General features: G+C 39.2%; 1 protein-coding gene across 2 annotated transcripts in view; it reads right to left on the minus strand.

The window, feature by feature from the left end:
• Positions 1-19825, minus strand: part of ITGA6 (integrin subunit alpha 6) — a 69890-nt gene that overhangs the window by 19767 nt on the left and 30298 nt on the right. For both annotated transcript variants that reach the window (XM_054043327.1, XM_054043328.1), the window contains exons 2-12: positions 17154-17281; positions 16115-16194; positions 14277-14550; positions 11995-12126; positions 8987-9200; positions 8123-8316; positions 7883-7971; positions 6847-6974; positions 3911-4006; positions 1888-1949; positions 167-324 (exon numbers count right to left, since the gene is read on the minus strand). In XM_054043327.1, the coding sequence (XP_053899302.1) occupies positions 167-324; positions 1888-1949; positions 3911-4006; positions 6847-6974; positions 7883-7971; positions 8123-8316; positions 8987-9200; positions 11995-12126; positions 14277-14550; positions 16115-16194; positions 17154-17281 (1555 nt within the window). The remainder of the gene's footprint in view (positions 1-166; positions 325-1887; positions 1950-3910; positions 4007-6846; positions 6975-7882; positions 7972-8122; positions 8317-8986; positions 9201-11994; positions 12127-14276; positions 14551-16114; positions 16195-17153; positions 17282-19825) is intronic.

Here is a 19825-nt window from a genome sequence, read left to right on the forward strand (position 1 = left end):
TTCTCCTCCTCCCCCTCTCCCCCCCCCCCATTTGAAGAAAGAAGGTGGTGCTGGCTTTATCTTGTATGTCATACTTTAAAGTTATGTCAAAAGGTACCTGGTGCCCAGGATAGAAGTTTTTCTATTGGGTATAAATCAAAAATAAAATACTCTCCCATCACTTTACCTGCATCACAAGAGAGGTTGTCACACATTCTTTTCTATTCTGTCCTCCTAGAATTATACGTCCAATGAACTGATCAGACAGATGCTTAGAAAACTGAACTCGAGATGGCAGGCCTAACCGCCTCCTGTCATTTTCAGCTTCAAAAGTATAGTTAAGTTCTAGATCAAAAATAAAAGGAAAATACAGAACTACAATTAGGAAATATTATAGCACTAAGAATGCTAATTTATGAGTTGGGCTTGTCATATTAGCCAGGAGAACTACGCACTGTCCAGTACTGGGCTTATTAACTACTCTCCTTTGTTTGCAAAGCCATCTTTGAAGCATAACCTTAATTATCTGCCTGTTTTGGCCATTTCCCATTTGACAGCCAGCTTCCCTTTCCCTGCACATGTCCAAAAGGAGCTTTCACAATTAATAAGCTGCCCCCCCCTCCTTTTTTTTTTTTCCCCCCCAAAGAAAAGTTTCCTGTCCCCCATGTGCACACTGCTGTGACAATACAAATGGTAAATAAACTGCATAGCCAGCAGAGGCAAGGCTGGAACACAAAACATTGTGAAGGCCCCACATAAACTTTCTCTTTTTTCCCTGATGTGCCCCACAAGCACCTGACTGGATGAGACAACAGCATCCACTGTTAGGTATTTATATAGAGACTGTGGTATCTAAGCCACCATGCAGGTCAGTGCCCTTCTAGCCAGGTGAGGTTTTGGTAGATATAGACCCTGCTCAGTTTTAATCTACCCTGTACCCACAGAGCTGAATTAATATTACAGGGCCTGACAAGCAGCAGATATGACAGGCTCTAATCTTGTAAACACTTATGCTTAGGTATGTATAGTCACTGAAGTCAACAGGGCTTCTAATGAGCATAAAGTTACTCATGTGTTTGCAGGATCTGTGCCGTACTCAGCATTAGAGTGCTGTACTCAAGCAGTTCCTTGGGCATTTGGCTGCTTGTCCCCAATAAACACAGACTGGAGATGAGGAGTCAGGAGAAAAAATAATTTTTAAAGCCCTCCCATGTAACATTTCCCCCCCCCTACAAAAAACAAACAAACACACACACACAATCCCTACACCTTCCCATGGTACAACAAAAGCAGTATCTTGGTCACTTAAGAAAAAATAGAAAACATCTGAAATTGGTCTCAAACTTTTATAAGTTTATTGCACAGGCCTCCAAATCCTTATACACGCAAGTAATCCTTACTCCCAATTGCTGCTTCCAAGGAACCATTCATGTGAGGAACACCCTTAGTAGTAAGTTTGTAGGAAAAGTCCCTCGACAAACAGCAAATACTACTTATCAAACAGGATTTTAAAACTTTATATTTTATGGAGTGACACTGGTGTGTGAATAGGCTTTACAGTTCTTCTGGGAGTGTTTGTTGGCATACACTACATGGCTTTGAACCAGTCAAAATCTAGCTTTCACACAAGCAATTTAGTAATACAACTTAATTACATTTCTACAGAATGCTACACTTCTGTTAGCTCAGGCTACAACTCTCAAGTGACAGCTAGTACTGGCAGCATGTGCTGAATGACATTTTAGATTTGGCAGACACCGCGTGAGTGTGTTACATCATTTACATACCTGCCTCTGCAGATAACTTTTATTGACCACAGCTTTGCTCTTCCAGAACATTAAATAGCCTTAAAAAACAAGCAAATAAAAAAACCTCATGACAAGCAGATAAACATTCATAACTACTTACTTATTTTTGGATTGAAGTCCTTGGGGTTAGCAATATATTCAAAACATGCTTCAACATCCATGCTGTAAAGAGTCAAGAATTTAAAATTAATGTTAAGAAGTGATGATCCAACAGAGTGAAAGTTTGAATATTTCATTAAACAATACAGTCACCTGTCCGTTGTCCTGGCTTTTATAATATGATTCATATTATACGAATTAACAGAACTGGCATTTTGCTTCTCAGTGAATGGTAAATTACAAAGCCAGAAGAAAAAGTGCTTCTCTCTTTTACTCTTTCAGATATTTTAAATAAAATAAAATAAAAAAAGGCTTCAAGAAGTTTTTACAAAAGCAAAATTGTTTTTCATATTTAAATAAATAAAAATCTTGTCTTTCCTGTATTTGCTGGAGGATCTCTTGGAGAACTAATTGGATTATGACACTACAGGAGACTGAAACCTGAGCCAGTGATTGGGTAGGAAATATTTAGTCTGACTGTTTAACATGAATGGTCTTGATTCTTTATTGGCTGCATCCAGTGTAATCATTTACACTGGTGCCGCAGCAGGATGTAAAACATATTTTATTTTTTATTTATTTAATGTCTGCTAATGGGTCTTTACTACAGAAGTCTTCTTCCACTTGGAAAGTTCTAGCTATTAAATATTTAAAGTAGATAATTGGTTCTTGTGACTGTCACTATTTGTAGAGCACCTTATAAAAAGCCAGTGCATGAGGAGATAATGGCACCAAATTATGTTTATCAAGATCTGTTTTTCTATAAAACTATAAAACTAGATTGGTTTCTAATTTACTTTCTATACATGGGGAGGTATTTTCAGTTTCAGCTTTCCTAATATAAAACACCCATATGATACTTCACTGTGGATGTAACTCACAAGTTACCACCAGTACACCCCATGCCTTTTACCCTCTACAGTGGTCCTGCAGCCTCAATATTTCATTAAGAGTAAGTATTACTCAGATTGAAAGGATCTGTTCTTTTTCTTCTGGTAGTTTGCACTTTTAGTTTGTTACAAAGTGTCAATGTTCATTGAAAAGTTATTTATTTTTGGTCTTTAAACTTCCATTTAGTGCCAGTGATTAAAAGCCATCCCAGGCTCTCTAAAATATGCATGTATGTTGAATGAAACAGAGAGTGATAGATCACATGGGACACCATGGGACCAATACACATATACATGACCCACCAACCACTTCATTCTTGCACTGAAGTTATATTAAAAACTTTTTAAAATGTAAGTTTCTAAGGAAGAGTATCATAAAATTTTATTATTGCCCAACATGTCGTCATCTTGAAGAAGTCTACTACTCCTATCTCCTATTTACCTAACCTTTGCCTTTTGGGATCTTGATTAAGAATCTGCCATACAATGAACAGGAGTACTTGTGGCACCTTAGAGACTAACAAATTTATTAGAGCATAAGCTTTCGTGGACTACAGCCCACTTCTTCGGATGCATATAGAATGGAACATATATTGAGGAGATATATATACACACATACAGAGAGCATAGACAGGTGGGAGTTGTCACCTGTCTATGCTCTCTGTATGTGTGTATATATATCTCCTCAATATATGTTCCATTCTATATGCATCCGAAGAAGTGGGCTGTAGTCCACGAAAGCTTATGCTCTAATAAATTTGTTAGTCTCTAAGGTGCCACAAGTACTCCTGTTCTTCTTTTTGCGGATACAGACTAACACGGCTGCTACTCTGAAACAATGAATAGGTTTTCCAGTCTGGATAAAGCTTTAAGAGTTACAGGCTCTAAATTATAAAAGTTACAGGACAGGGAATAAATGCACATAGATGGCAACCAATGGAAACCCATTCTCCTGGTCTTACTTTTCAGAAGCAAAGCCAGTTATTGGACAAGAAGATCAGAATATGTTTCACATCTATCAATCATACTGCATATGCCTCCCTTCAGCTCAGTGGGTCCGCATGCCCATCCCCATTACACTGAAAACATGAAGCCCTCAATATGTCAAAGCTTACAACAAAATAAATATCCTACCAGATTCCACTGGGTTCCAAACAGGTCTTTCTGTTCAGGTCAATTTTGTCAGGAGATATCTTGATGGTTTTCTTAATGCTTATAACAGGCCGAGATCTTTTGTTTGGGGAGTGGGGGGGACGCGGAAGGGGGGAACAGGTGTGAGGAGAGGGGGGAAAAAAGAGGGGGAAGTTACAATTAGTAAAATAAATTATATGTTACGCTGAGTTTAAACAGAAGCAGCAGACTCTTATACTTGCATTGATTTGCTGTGAAGATTCCCTACATCCTAGTACTATTCAAAGAAATGTTTTGAGTTTCAGAAAGGTTAGAAATAAAACTTACAGCATTTTGAAGAGACAAGGTGGGTGAGGTAATATCTTTTATTGGACCAATTTCTGTTGGTGAGAGAGAGAGAGAGAAGCTTTGGAGCTTAAAAAAGAGCTCTTCTTCAGCATTTTGTAGAGAAGCCGAACAACCCTGAAAACCCACGAAGGTCATGACTTGAATTAATGTTTTTTAAATCTCTGTGTTAATGCAATGTTATGGTTGTCATTCTACATGCACAAGAAGTCAGGAAATTCAATGTGATGGTTCCCACAGCAATTGTAATTCAGACCCTGTGTGTATACAGTGGGTAGCAGAAGTCATTTAGATTAACATATATGTCAACTTTAATGTGCAGTGTGGATGGCTGAATTATGGCTGCTGAGACAAACATAATTTTTCACTTCCTGACTTTCATGCATGTAGGATTGCTGGCATAATGCTGCATTAGCAGCTTTATTTTATTTTATGTTTTAAACATGAGAAGAGTGCATTTCTTTTCTTTTTAAAAATAGGCTTGTTTACACAGATGAAGAGAATGGCTAACCCTGCTCCCACTGAAATGACTCTGAATTTTGCCATTAATTGTAGCAGAACAGGACCAGTAGGTACATTTTTGAATATTTAGAAGCTGAATGCAGCTGTGCTTATTTCAGTGGAATTCTTTCACTGACTCACTCCTTTTACACCACACCAGATTCATGTCCTCACCTCCTGTTTATATAAGTACTTAGATTGCCCTCATCATCATAGTATTGAGAGACACCAAGTATTGTATGACATGACTAATGTCCATCACATATGGGTTTTGCTCTCATCCTCTGCCAAGGGGGAGAATTGTGGGTGCAGTCAAGTGTTTTGGTTTTGTACTTTTCTTGGTATTTTTAGGGACTTTTAATTATGTGCATGCTGCTATGCTTATATTAGAGAAGGCACAGTCAATGATGGGATGGTCCTTAGGTCCTTTGCGAGTTTGTTCCAGTCTCAGACCGACCCCAAGAAAGTTCTGTCCTGAGGAGCAGAGTTGTCAAACAAGATCTTCATCCCGGGGCGATCTTCTAGATATCCTGAGCCTTGGCCAGGAGTGCCTTGAAGATAAGGACTGAGACCTCAAACTTTTGACTCAGACCTCAAAGTCTTTTACCAGTGTTTCCCCTTCCTACTTGTGTTAGTGGTTCTGTATGATGACAGGAATTATGTTAAATGGCAAAATTAGATCTTTCTGCAGCCAAATCCTATCCCCAGTGCAAAGCCTGAGTAACCAGGCTATAGGCTTAGGAGGTCAGCAAGGGGTCAGATTCCAAACTGTTCTGTGGCCACTAATGTAACCTCAGGGCTTCAGTACACCCTACATCTACTGCACCCGCATCTGCAAGAGAGCCTGGGGGGAAGATTATAATTATTTGCATTATAGTAGCACCTAGAGGCCCCAGTCAGCATGGTGGTCCCACATTATGCTCAACATGGTACAGAGTAAAAGGTGGTCCCTGCCCCAATCAAGGGATGATAGGTAGGCAATAGCAGATCCACTGACCCTGTCGCTCACACAATATCTCCTTGCACACTGATGTGAAGGGAGCCCCATGGAGCAGAGCTCCACATGTCACAGGTTTTAAGAGCTACCTACATGGGCTTTCTGAATTCAGCCCCTTAGCCCCTCACACAGCAGAAATGCACAGATTCCTCAGTGTTAAGGCCTTACTTGGTCATGATGGGCATGCATGCATGCAGGATTTGCCCAATAGCCACTATAATTATCCCACCTTACATGCATCATTCCAAGAGCTCATAATCTACAGTTCTCTTAAACATTGCTACGTTTTCTTGAGAAACTCATAACAAAAGCTAAACATCAGGGATGTTAGGTTATCTTTCAGCCAGTTTTGTAGAAGAGTATGTCTACACTGCACACTAAGCCCAGGTTTGCGAGACTCAGGCCTGTGGACTCAGTGTTTCCAAGTCCATGCTTGAGCATTCACACTACCTTGTAAACCTGTGTTTAGTTGTTGGATCTGGCTCTCACAGCCATGCTAATCGATAATATGCTAATGTGTCTATACTGCTCTATACCATCCTCTCACCCAGGTGTGTGGCTTGAGCAGCATCCACACTGCAAAATGACAGAGCTTAGACCTCAGTCCCAGCGGGACTTGGGCTCTGACCCACCCCCTGTCATAACTATAAAGGGAAGGGTGTAACAGCTGTCCTGTATACAGTACTATAAAATCCCTCCTGGCCAGAGACTCCAAAATCCTTTTCCCTGTAAAGGGTTAAGAAGCTCAGGTAACCTGGCTGGCATCTGACCCAAAGGACCAATAAGGGGACAAGATACTTTCAAATCTTGGGGGGGGGGGGAAATGGGGGTGCTTGCTGATCCAAGTCAAACTGATTTGTGTGTGGATGGAAGGGTGGTTTGGACTCAACTCTGAGTCAGAGCCTGGGCTAAGTGTACAGTGTAGACATACCCAAAAGAGATCAGACTGATATGTGTGTATTCTTCCCCAGCACAATTTTCAACCTCTGGAGGAAAAAAAATGCATTACAAACCTGAATCAAACCATTCATCTCTTCAAAGCAGTTCGTTAGAAAACCAATCTAGATTTAGTTAAAATACTATATACAGTACACACCTGTAAACAGAGACAGAATCGGAAAGTGACCCAACAGCAATATCAGGGTAGGAGTTTCTGTCAAGATCCATATTTCCAGTAACAGAATAACCAAAATATTGAACACTGGATTTTTTGCCATCAAGAATCTAAAAACAAACAGATTGTTGGGAATAAGACATTTAAGTAATTATCATTGCTTTATACTCCAAAAATCTAGGAAATCTGGAGAAGTGGGGCATACAAATCCACATGTTCCTTTCCTCTGTTCTGTTTGTGCATTGGGTTTCCACCATTTGGGGAATCCAGCATGAGAAAAATATAACTGGCTGGTGAATAGAACATGCTCACTTGCACTCTTCCTTTTTAAACCTGTGTCCTCAGTTATGGAAAAGCAGCAGATGACTTGCACTTTTCCAAAATACCATGCCTCTGAAGAAGTACTCCTTTCAGGTGGCACTTGCTCCCGTTCCAGACCTTAGGTCTGGTAGATGCAAGGAAAGTCTGAATTTGGCCCTTAAATATTATAGGCCAGATTGGCACAAAGCATGCATTGCAATATGGCCACTGTGTGGAGTGCAAATTAACCCTAAAGCCATGGTAGCCAGCCTGGAAGATCGTACCAGTGTAGTAGGATCATTGGGTAGCTTAGATGTCCATCTCAGGGTTTTATGCAGCTTCCCATCACTGTGGTGTCTAAGCACCATGCTATATCCTCTACCATCACCCCTCCCTGCTGCCAGCAAAGAGGATAAGGCTGGGCTTCCCTGTGCCCTGCTGACTGTTGTGTGCCACAATGGCTTCCTGGGAATCCTCAGGCTCCTTTAACACACAGCCAGTCCAGGATTGGGGGAAGCAGAAAAAGGAGCTAAAAGCCACTTTTGCGCAGACACCTTCTTGAGCTTTGCTATAGCCGAGGATCTGGGCCTGCAGAAAGTGCACAGAGCAATGCCTATTGTGGAGGTTGCCCAGTATTATATTCTTTTGTGGAACAAAACTTCTGATGCTTATAATGCTCTGCAAGGCTGAGCACAGGTGGTAACGGGTGTTTAATTACCTGTGCTGGCTTTGTATTTATTCCATTCTTGGATCCATGATATATGAACACCTTACCAAAATCATCATATGGTGCCCCCACTGCAATATCTGTTGAAAAGGAATTAGGAGATTTAGCTAAATGTTATCCCAATGAATGGTTACAGTCATGATAAAGTAAGATGCTCTGAATCTAGTTTTAGGGGGAAAAAAAAAATATATATATATATGGACATTCATCTTCGAAGGTCAATTTTCTCACCTGGGAATCCATCTTGATTAATATCACCAATATTTTCAACTGCAATACCAAACATAGAATCAGTGGTTCCATTGAGGCGAATTGGCTTTACCCCTTCCCATTTGCCTTGTTGGTTAATGTAGATGTACACAGCACCCCCAATTTCTCCGTCTCGGTCAAAATACTGTGGGGCTCCAACAACAATATCTTGCCAACTTTAAATGAAACAAAGTACAGAAATTTTAAAAGAATTCTGAGAAATAAGTGAAAATTCCTGGCAAGTTAAAAACTACAGGCTGAATATAATGTAAGTAAGTTGGTCAAACAAAGAGGCAGCTGCTGAGCAAAGGTCACTAGGAAGCACGTTAAATTGGTTCAATAGTGAAAAATTAACCTGGCAATTTTTATTAAAGGAACAAATTGAGTTTGTGGCTTTCCCCCTCTTTTCTGTGCTGTATAAAGAAGACCTAAAAGGATTTTTGCTTGAATGATTTTTTTTCTGCTTGGTTTCTTTTACATATTACCTATTCAAGTTTCAGTCAACTTTTCATCTAGCTGGATTGCTCTAACAATGAGTAGAAAAGAAGTCTAAACTATTCAATAGTCACATCCCTTCAAATAAACTCGGAGACAGCAGCCAGTGTACTTCTCTGAAAAGGAAGCCAGACTTAGTATGCCCTATATTGCTAATGTGAAAATCAAGCAGAAAAAACAAGCAAACTGGAAAGCCTTCCCTATACATCCTAAAGTCAGGGGGAAGGGCACACAACTCCATTCCTCCACATTTTCCTCCATTTGCAAGCATCTTTAGGTACGCTATACATACAATGCACTGCAGCAATACAAAACTAGGATTTAATAGCATGAGCTTAACAAGAGCCTTACCCATCATTGTTGAGGTCCACAACTGCAACATCATATCCAAAAGAAGAGGCCAGCCCTTCTCCTTCAAATATATGCACAAGCGAGAGTGCTCTCGGAATTTGGGTATCTTTTTTCAGCAGAACTACAGCTCCACTGTGGTTGGCTCTTGGTGCACCTGATACAAAAGTTGTCTCTTCTTGGGAAACGATACCTTTACCAGTGTCCAAAGAGAAACCTAGAACAAAAGAAAACAAAAACCAATAGCTAGAGTTTTTTATTGTTAGAGCTGAAAATAATATATATGCACTATATTAAAGTGGTGCCTGGTAGCACTACTGAAATCAAGTTTAGCAAATACTGTATATCCACTACATGCTACCAATTTCATTTACTTTTCAATCAGCTATAACAATAAACACCTTATAAATGAAATAGTACACAAGTGTGAATATAGAATGATATGAAGCATATATCCATGTAATGTCTGTAGAAAGAAAAGACCCTAAGTGAAAGTTTTTAATATTACAGACATGTCTCTATATCTCCACCATAACCATGTGTAGCGTCTGTAAAATATACAGATGGTTGGTCAAACAAATCTGATACTCTATGGATGTGTTTTTGTATGTGTCTATAATGTGCGTGTAAATGCACGCAAACACACCAACCATCTGTACATTTTAAGACGCTACACATGGTTATGGTGGATATTTTTAAAAAAATGTATAACTTAAAACCAATTTAATAAATCTAACCACTTTAATAGAGCTTAAGTACTTAGCCTCTAACAGAATGAACAATTATGAATTTCATAGAAATGTTATTTTCTGTTATAAACATGCAAAACATTGTACAAGCACGATATTTTATGTTAATGTTAGACAGTATTTGAGAATCTGCTGTATACAGTAGTGGTGAAGTCAGCAGTAACTTGCTAATTATGTCTATAAAGGAAATTTTAAAAAGCATGCAGTCCTAAATATTCAGTTTAAATTCGAAAGTTAATACATTGAATTATTATTTTACATATTTTAACAGAATTACTGCATACATATATTAGAATAATGCATGAATTTGTGCTATAAATCTAAATATCAAAAGTCATACAAACTGTGAGGAAAAATCTAGGCTAGAAAGGAATATCAAGCCCCCAGTCTCCTTTTCTTGGTATCCTTCACCACTGCCGTTCCGATTCTCAATTACAAAAATAAGACAGAGTTTCAGATAAGCTTGGAAAGAAGGCTACAGTATATTTTGAGAGCTACATTATAGATCAAGTCCTCTCCAAAGCCCCTTACTTTATAAGCTATCCTTCATCTGAATCCCTGCTGTTACATGCTTTTACTTGAATGAATTTGAAATGGGGGGAAATTAAATAAATAAAGATTATGTCAAAGTCTGGATACACACACACACACACACAAAAGGTATGACCAAGACCATATATACGGTCACCTCAGGTAACAAACCTAGGTAGCTATTCATCATCACACCAGTGGATTTGTCCACCCTTACATTGGGAGGCAATGTTTTGTATACAAACTGATCAGGATCAGTATCAGACACACTTGTCAAAAACAGAAGACCTGTGAACATATATGGGGGGGAAGAGATCAAAGAAGAAAAATATGGTAGTTAGGCAGTAAAAATAACTGCACATCACATATAACCTAGGGCACAGCAACTGCCAATTAATGCCAGGCTGGCACTGCAGTACTTACCGATGAAAAAGGAAGTTAATTTGATTTCAAAGATGTGTCAAATCAAGCAAAGGAGTTTTTAGAGTGACAAAGCCTCCAGGATATAAATGCAACATTAGCCTTGTTATGAAAATTTAATGCTGATGAACAGGAAGACAAAAATACTATTGTCATGCTTATTGCAGTCTTATTCTGTTCACAACAGCATGAAAGCTCCTTCATAACATCCCTAGCCCTGGCATTCCTGCCTCAATCCAAATGGCTCATTTAGATCTTTAGAAATGCTATGAATTCATCTCTCTACCATCACTATTTATGGTCCCCAGCACCTACAAATTCTTGATCTGATTCCTGTTTAACTGCAACTGATGTTCTATTTCTTCTTGTAACAAGTCTCATTCTCACTTTCATTTCTTCACTCTAAGTGGCAATGCTTCTCTCCTTGGCAATGCTCTCTCCCCACATGATACTAAGAATTAATCCCTCTCTCTTCCCATCACCAGCTATTCTGGCTCCATTTTACTAGCACGTGCTTAAACCCATTGCAAACATAAAGAGTACTGGTGTAGAAGTGTCACACAAATCAGCATTTGGAGCAGAAAGACACTTCTTTCTCTTGACACTATTCAGTTTTTCAAAGATCCCATTCAGCCTTTATTCTTTCTGGTTTGTAATAGCACCTCTCATTTGGCCTTTCTTTTTCATTGTTTGCATTAAGCAGGAAAGTTTTCTTTTGCTTTTCATCATGAAAATCACACTACATTTTTATCAGTGTCAATCCATGCTAACGATTAAAGCTTTTAAAAACGTATCTGTAATTGCCATGTTGTATTTGAGTTATTTAAGACAGCCATTAGCTGTTCAAAGAAGCCTTAGGAGTTAAGGGACTGGTAGTTGGGTGCAATGTTTATGCTGTCAGCACACACACACACACACTGCTGACTTAACAGTTATTCTCAGAAACTCAGGCTTTACTACAGCTCCCAATTCTGCATGCTGGTGGCCATGTGATCTAGGAGTATGAATCCACAGACAGTACTTACTGTTAGAGAGTGATTATAACCACATACTGAGAATATGCAGGTCCCCATCACAGCTCTTAAATGTCTCATTACATTTGTAGCTCTTATAGGTACCTCAACGGAGTATCATTTTATACTTCACGCTAGCCCGTAAATGTAGAGGAGGATGTGAATGACCAAATATGGGTTGCATTTTACAGGAGCATTAAATAATTGCTTTCTGCTTGTATTTTATGGTATTGCACACCATTTGGATAGTGAGTGTTCAAGAAGTCTGAAGAGTTTTACCATCTGTGCTTAATCCTACCTAAATAACTGTTAGCTGGAACAGGAACTAGATTCTCAGCTCGGCGACTCTCACTACCAACTTCATAAGGCCCATCATCAAAGATATCCAAAGCATAAAATGTTTGATTCTTTTGCTCTGCACGAACCACCCCTGAAGGAATGAAATGGTAAAATAAAAATGGATGAATGACAAGAGAGAAAAATAATAGATATATGGTTCCTGATTGACATTAGCAACATTGTCCTTGTGATCATGTTTGAATTGGAAGAATAGCACACAGCCTGAAGTTATGTTTTAAAATCTCATGGTATTGTATACATATGGGTCTCATGATGCAGCAACTTTATGGTGCCATGCAATGATCTGGAAAATATGGTATACATTATTTAATTTGTCAAAAAAACACTGAATAAACTGATCATCAACTCTCTTCACTCAGCGTATCATTTCACCCTTTCAGCAAAGGCATTACAGAGAAAGCTTCTAGATCCACAAGATTTCAAAATACTGATAGTAATTTTACTATCAAATTATCATTAAATGCAGCCAATAATATAAATTAGGTAACATCCTTTTTTTAAGAGAAAAAGAGCTACATCTCACACTAATCAAAATGGGTGCGTCTCTTTAGTTAGACATATTTAACAGTTTGCCAAGTACAGACATGTTTTTCCATGATATGGAAAAGCATATTCATAAAACTGATGTACTGTCATAGCAGTTCTTTGCAATTAACAAAGCAATCTCTGAACTCAATATGCTCTTTCAGCTTGTTCAAATTTTCTTGACAGAAACAGATATTTGGAAGATTAAGTCTTCACAAAAAGTATACCTTGTGCCAGAGCTTAACTCAAATATTTCGCATGGTTCATGTGCCAGACACAGGTGTGTGAAAGAACACTGTATAACAGGAGTCAAAGATCAGACAGGCATTCTAAAGGAGGGGGAGGGAAGTATTTTGCACCTATTGGTGTAATGATGTGCAAAAAGAAATCTCTTTAAAAAAAAAAAAAAACAGGCCAGGCATTTGAAAATTTCTCAACATAAACCAAAGGATAGAAAAATAATGGATAGATTTGTGAATTTTGCAACATTTGCTAGGTGATATGTGCCAGTTGCCACAGTCTTTAGTTTTTACTCAGGCAGAACACCCATTAAAGTCAACGGAGTTTTACTGGAGTAAAAACATAAGGATTTGCCCCTGAATGTTTAAATATTTGCTCTGTCTGCAATCATCTTCCCATGATACTGCCATATTGAATGTGTGATATATTAGGGTATATCTACACTGAGTTTTAAAAACCTGCAGCAGTGAGTTTCAGAGACTGATTACAGACATAGGCGGACGGGCCAGTCCAGACGTTGTGGCTCGAGCTGGAGCTTGGACTCCGAAACTCACCCACGTCCCTGGGCTTTGGGCCTACACTTCTGCACTGCTGTTTTTAGCATGATAGCACAAGCCCCCCCACCCTGAGACTGAAGACCCAGGCTCTGAGACTCATGGCTGCAGGTTTTAAAAATGTTGAAAGGTACCCCCAGTTTCTACAGAAGATGACTGATGTCACAAACACAAAAGAATGATCTCAATTAGGATAAAAGTTTTAGTGCAGACATTAGTCTGAATAATTGCTCAAATGCAGAAAAAATGAGATGTTGGCCAAATAATGCTAAAAATATGTATATACACACTCAGTGTGAAAGTTCCACCCTTTGAAACAAGCACTGAATCCTGCATGAAAATTAAGACCAGTGAGGTAGGGGTTTCCTACACAGCATGTTAACTTATCTAATCCGTCCATTAGCTATTCCAATTTTTTAAAATTCCCCTTACAACACTGGTCCCCAAATTTTTTATCTCGTGCCCGCCCAGAGCCGAGGCCTGGAGCGGGGCCACGACTCCAGGAGGGGGGGGGAATGCAGACGGGGTAAGGGGGCCAAAGTTGGGGCCATAGCTGGAGGCAGGGGACGGGAGCGGAGCCTTGGCCAGGGTCAAGGCCAGCAGCTGGGACCATGGGCGCAGGGCCAGCAGCTGTGGCTGGAAGTGGATCCCCAGGCAGGCAGCCAGGGCCGGGGCCAGGAGCGGGGCTGGGTGGCTCTCCCTCCCCACCCCTCCTGGGGGCTGGCCCCGGGTACCTGTCACACCCTCCCAACGTTCCTCTGTGCCCCGATCAGGAAGGCGCACCCATACATTGGGGAGCTCTGCCTTACAAGTCTTTAATGTGACATCAGCTAATAATTTAGCATTTACAAAACCGGGGTAAATGCTGAAAAATCTAGAATGGGAGAAGAGAGGGTCATACCTTTCCAGTTATAAGTTCCTGGTGCACCAAATACAACATAATGATAGTCTCTAGTAAAAGTAGCAGCTACACCTTGCTGACATGAACCAAATTTCTCATGGCCCCTCAGTCGGCCATCACAAAAACTCCATTCTCCACCATCCATAGCAGACTCATCATCCTTAGGGTCCTTAATAGTGAGATCCTGACTCAGCAGGTAGCACCTTCCAATGATATCACGAGATTCCTGAACTGTGTTTACATATTGCCTTTTCTCATAGCGATGTGCACATGTCTGCAAGGAAAACAAAGATACTATAGATAAGCAAAATATTTTATGCCTTCCGTATTTTTTTCCTGCAAAATTATTATTAAAGCCAAATAATGAGAAGGCCATTCTCTATAAGCCACATGCTCCCCTAGCAACAGTAAGCATACAAACTAGGTACTTATGTCTCCAAGAACATTGACAACAGAGACTCCGAAGTTGAGTCACATCCTCTTGTAATGTCTGCATGATGGGCAGGAAGAAAAAAATACCACCACCACATAGGCTGTGCTAACCCATGTAAAGTTATTGGAAACCTTGCAGATCACAGCACTATTATGCACATACTCAACATTTCACATAGGTTGGAGGGCAGGGGGCATGCTTGCTTCTCCCAGAAATGGCAGCATGGTTTGTGCAGAAGCCAGGTTGTCACTGGTTCCCTGTTGATGACAAGGTGAATTTGCCCCTCCCTCCATGCAAGTTAATGCTGCCTCCAGCAGCATTACTAACTAACAGTTTTGGAGGTAAGGGAGAGCCGAGATAGGTGAGGTAATATATTTTATTGGACCAAATTCTGTTGGGGAAAAGGACAAGCTTTTGAGCTTCACAGAGCTCTTCTTCTGTGGAGCTCAAGAGCTTGTCCTTCTCACCAACAGAAGCTGGTCCAGTAAAAGATATTACCTCACCCACCTTGTCTCTCTAATATTCTGAAACTGGTGGCTACAACGCCACTGCAAACAATTCTGGAGGGTAGTAAGGTTGGAAGCGGTAGTTTTGCATGAGCATAGCAACATGGGGGAAGTTCCTTGCCATGCCCCCATTTCTGATCCATATTTGATGTACTGTACTACCATAAGTAGTGTATTTAGCAATAAGAGCATTAAGATACAAAGATCTATGGCATCATTCTGTGGTATCTTATGAAAGTTTCTTCCCTCTGCACCACTGAAAATAAGGGTATATGACTCGTCATCATTAGCATCTTTAACAGAAAGTAGAATTACAAAAAGTGATTTCACTCCACAATCCTGGAGTGAAAACAATCATCAGATCCACTGTTAGAGGCCATCAATTCCTTTGTAGTTATCACTCACCCATGGTGAGCCTCAGACGGAGGTTTGTATTTACTAATACTGACAACAAGTCCAAGAAAATGTGACATTTCTCCCGAACTTATACAAAAGAATTTGAAGGTTAAATTTTTTTAAAAATTGAAAAGTACTTTATGCTTTCATTTTAAAGCCACACTTTAACACCAGCCACGGAGATGCTTTACTAGTATCTACTGTCTACCCTAGATTACTGGGATCATAAAATCAAACCAATTCAAAATTCAGAGAATTAGAAAAACATTCAAAAACTCTGCTGTTTTCTGAGATGTCATGATGGGGGGGAGGGGGAAAAAACCTTTCAGACTATCTGCAGTGCCTCATTCCTCTATGAAAAAATTGAATTCCTTATGTTTGGGAACCTAATAGCAACAAAACCTAGAAAGAGTTCTGTAAGGGTATAGAAAAGCAGACAACTTTAAAACATGCAGCATAAGCCTAAACAAATACTAATAAATATTCAAGTCCTATAGACTTACCACCACCTTTCCTCCTGGCCCCTGACTTTGGACAGTTACACCCATCCACTGGTCTTCTTTACTCTCCGTTGCTGGATCAGCTGCATTATCACAACACAGTTTTACACACTATGGTTAACTCTTGTCAGAACATTTTGTGCTTTGATTATAAAAATACAATTTTAATTCCAGTTTCAGAGGGGTAGCCATGTTAGTCTGTATCAGCAAAAACAACGACAGGTTTCAGAGTAGCAGCCGTGTTAGTCTGTATCCGCAAAAAGAAGAACAGGAGTACTTGTGGCACCTTAGAGACTAACAAGTTTATTAGAGCATAAGCTTTCGTGGACTACAGCCCACTTCTTCGGATGCCATTCTATATGCATCCGAAGAAGTGGGCTGTAGTCCACAAAAGCTTATGCTCTAATAAATTTGTTAGTCTCTAAGGTGCCACAAGTACTCCTGTTCTTCTTTTTGCAAAAACAACGAGGAGTCCTTGTGGCACCTTAGAGACTAACAAATTTATTTGGGCATAAGCTTTCGTGGGCCATAACCCACTTTATTTTTCACTCCATGCAGCTGATGAAGTGGGTTAAGGCCCATGAAAGCTTGTGCCCAAATAAATCTGTTAGTCTCTGCCACAAGGACTCCTCGTTAATTTTAATTCAGTATTTGTTAACAACTCCATGTAGTACCTGAAACAGCCTTTAGGTGGCACTCTCTATACACTTTACCCATACAACAAAACCTTAATTGATGAGGAGGATTAGTTATATCAATGAAAAAGGATTTTCTTGTGTGTGTTTTTTTTAATTAAGATATAACTTACACTTACTGAAGAACATGATCATAAGCAAAACATCTGGATTCAAAGTCATCAATATTATTTTAGCAATTAAGCTAAGACTTGCTTTCACTCAAAAAATAAATAAGAAAAGCATTTAAAGAGGATAAGAATAAGTTTTCCTTGTGATCACTGATTTTAAGAAAAAGAAAGATGCTATATTCAGTGGGAAAGACCATTGAAGCCTACATCAGATAAGAAAAATATGGAAGAGACTACCGTTCTCATCAAAGAGGACACGTGTGCAATGCGTCTCTGGGGATGTAATGTCACAGCTATACAACCCTCCAGTTCTGTTGGCTTGCTGGGATGGAAAGCCTCTCTCCCGAGGTGCTCCAACCAGCAATCTGTTGAGAGAGAAATAGAAAATCATATATTTTGAGGGACTTGAGTAACTTGAGAGAAGCAACAAGAGTAGAATCAGGGGATGCTATTTTGATCATATGTCAGTAGAGATCTGATTTGTAAACTATTGAAGGAGGATGGCATACACCATGACAATTTTTCTATTTTTTTTTTTTTTTTAAGTAGATGATTTAAAAATTGTGTCTCTCTCAAAGCATGATGGTTCTATGAAAACTGACTGTGCAACAATGGCATTGTGAGGTTCTCCAGTTATCATCTAATGATTTCATATCAAATATACTCAGTTTACAAATATTTTTCCTTAATTGCCATCCAAGCAAATTCAGCCTTAGATCTGAGAATCAAGTTGGATTCTTTATGGCTAGTTAAGCTTCAACAGAAGGTGACCTTGAAAAACCCTGAAAATTTAAAAATCTAGAGCTGGTAGAAAATCAGAATTTACATCCAATGGAAAATTCTAGTACAGTATTTGGAAATTTGTTTTCCCAAATCAGGATGAAAAATTGAAAGAAAATTTTTCACAGGATTGAGTTCCAAAAATTTGCTTCAAAATGTTTCATTTTGACATTTCTGATCAAAACTAAACATTTTGACATTCTGGAATTGAAATGCTTAATTTTGGCTCAACTCAACATTAATCTGTGTCCTCCTGACCTGCTTTGGTATAATGTGCTACAACTTGCTGTAGTTCGAGTGCCTTGTGTCCAGAGGCTGGGCTCCCCGGCCAGACTACATTTCCCATGAGTTTCTTTGCTCATGCCATTCCCACAACACATCATATCAATTCAACAAGAGGTCAGACCCTGGTGAATCATGGAAGATGTAGGCCAGCCCAGAAGCCCAGCCCACAGAAAAAAAAATGAGGGCACGTGGCACCCAAACTAGAACTCACATGAGGCAACATGGCAACTAACGCTCACATATAATAATGTTGAACTGACCCATAACAAAATGTTTTGATTGGTTCAAACTAAAATGCTTCTATTCAGTTCAACCTGAAATATAATATTTTGTTTAGATTTTCCTACTGGGAAAAAGTTTGCAAGATTTCAGTTTTTCAGAACCTGCATCTTCTGCTGAAAAAAAAAAAAAAAAAATCAATACAAAATTCCCAGCTCTATTAAAATTGCTTCAGGTCTTCTTTACACATCATAAAGGAGCAAAAAAGAGCATACCTTTATTTTCTTTTCCAGGTTACTTTTTTTTTTAAAAATCCAATATCAGCTTGTGGTTGCAATAGCGTAGTCCCCAAAAGTCTAAACATTTTTCAAATGTTTTTGCCTAGGCAGCTGCTGTTTGTCCTTCAAGACTATTACTGTACCAGGTTCATGAACCAAGAAAAATCTTGAATCATCTTACATAAATTACTGCTGAATGGTGCTGTAAATCTTAAATCTTATCAGATGCACAAGACAGTTCAACAATCAAGCACATTATAAACAGGCTCTAGTGAAACAGGTGTAGATTAGATCGATACAATTGGTACATTCTAGAATGAAAGTAGTGCCCAAAAAGGTATTAAAACATGCTGGAACTAAGCTATGCTGCAGCACTACATGTCTGCCCTGTGGAGCACAGCCGAGTGGGATAAAAGACAGTTTCAGGCACTGCAGCACAGGTCATTGTAAACATGCTGAGAACTATTAACTTTACATTTTAATTTCTGTCATTCCTAATAACGTTCAATTAATCTTTAGTTCAATAAATCAAGCAAAACTTACTGTAAAGGTTCAAGTCAAGCATCCCAATGCACGAACAATGCAGTCTACTCACCCTGCATACCATTCTTAAATAGCAGAAGTCCATAATAGAAATTACTGTACTACCATCACAAAGTAAAGCTCAATCTCTGGTTAACGATGAGAGATACACAAAGCTAGTGATGCTGGGCCTTATGCACCAGAATGAGTTTCATCCTGGCTGAGGCAGTCCAAATGAAACAGATTGTATGTTGCCTAGATGAGTTCTGATGGATGCACGCGAGTATCATTACAGACTGATCATCTCTTTTTTACATTTGAGTAGTCATTGGACTGTTACTTATTCTACATTTTTTTTAATAAAAGGAACTTCAACAACAAATAAATGTGAGCTTATGTTGAGAAATATAATTGTTTCTGCAGCTGTGTGCATTCTGGAGTCTATTTTAGCTCTTTTGCTGGTGATCAAAACCCCTTCTTCCCAAGGTACCAGAACAAAAGAGGATTTAAAAAAAATAATGGATGTTTATTTTGGCAGGGGAAACAAAGATTAAAAACCAAATGCTTACTGTGAAAATGGAGTTTAAGTAAGTTCTTGAGTTTTTCGGAGGATGATTTGCCTATTTATTGCAAGCTCCCCCTTAATGCACAATGGCTCTGACTAAACCTTTCAAACACAAGTACCTAAAGTCAGGCTTCTAGATCCATATTTAGACACCTTCATAAATATAGTCTGATTCTGAAAATTTGTTGAGTTAACAGGAGCAACATGTGGGTGCTCACCAGAGACTCAAAGGTTCAGGTTCCGAAACAGATTTTTCTACT

This window comes from Malaclemys terrapin, chromosome 11 (genome assembly GCF_027887155.1).
Source record: "Malaclemys terrapin pileata isolate rMalTer1 chromosome 11, rMalTer1.hap1, whole genome shotgun sequence".
Lineage (NCBI taxonomy): Eukaryota > Metazoa > Chordata > Testudines > Emydidae > Malaclemys > Malaclemys terrapin.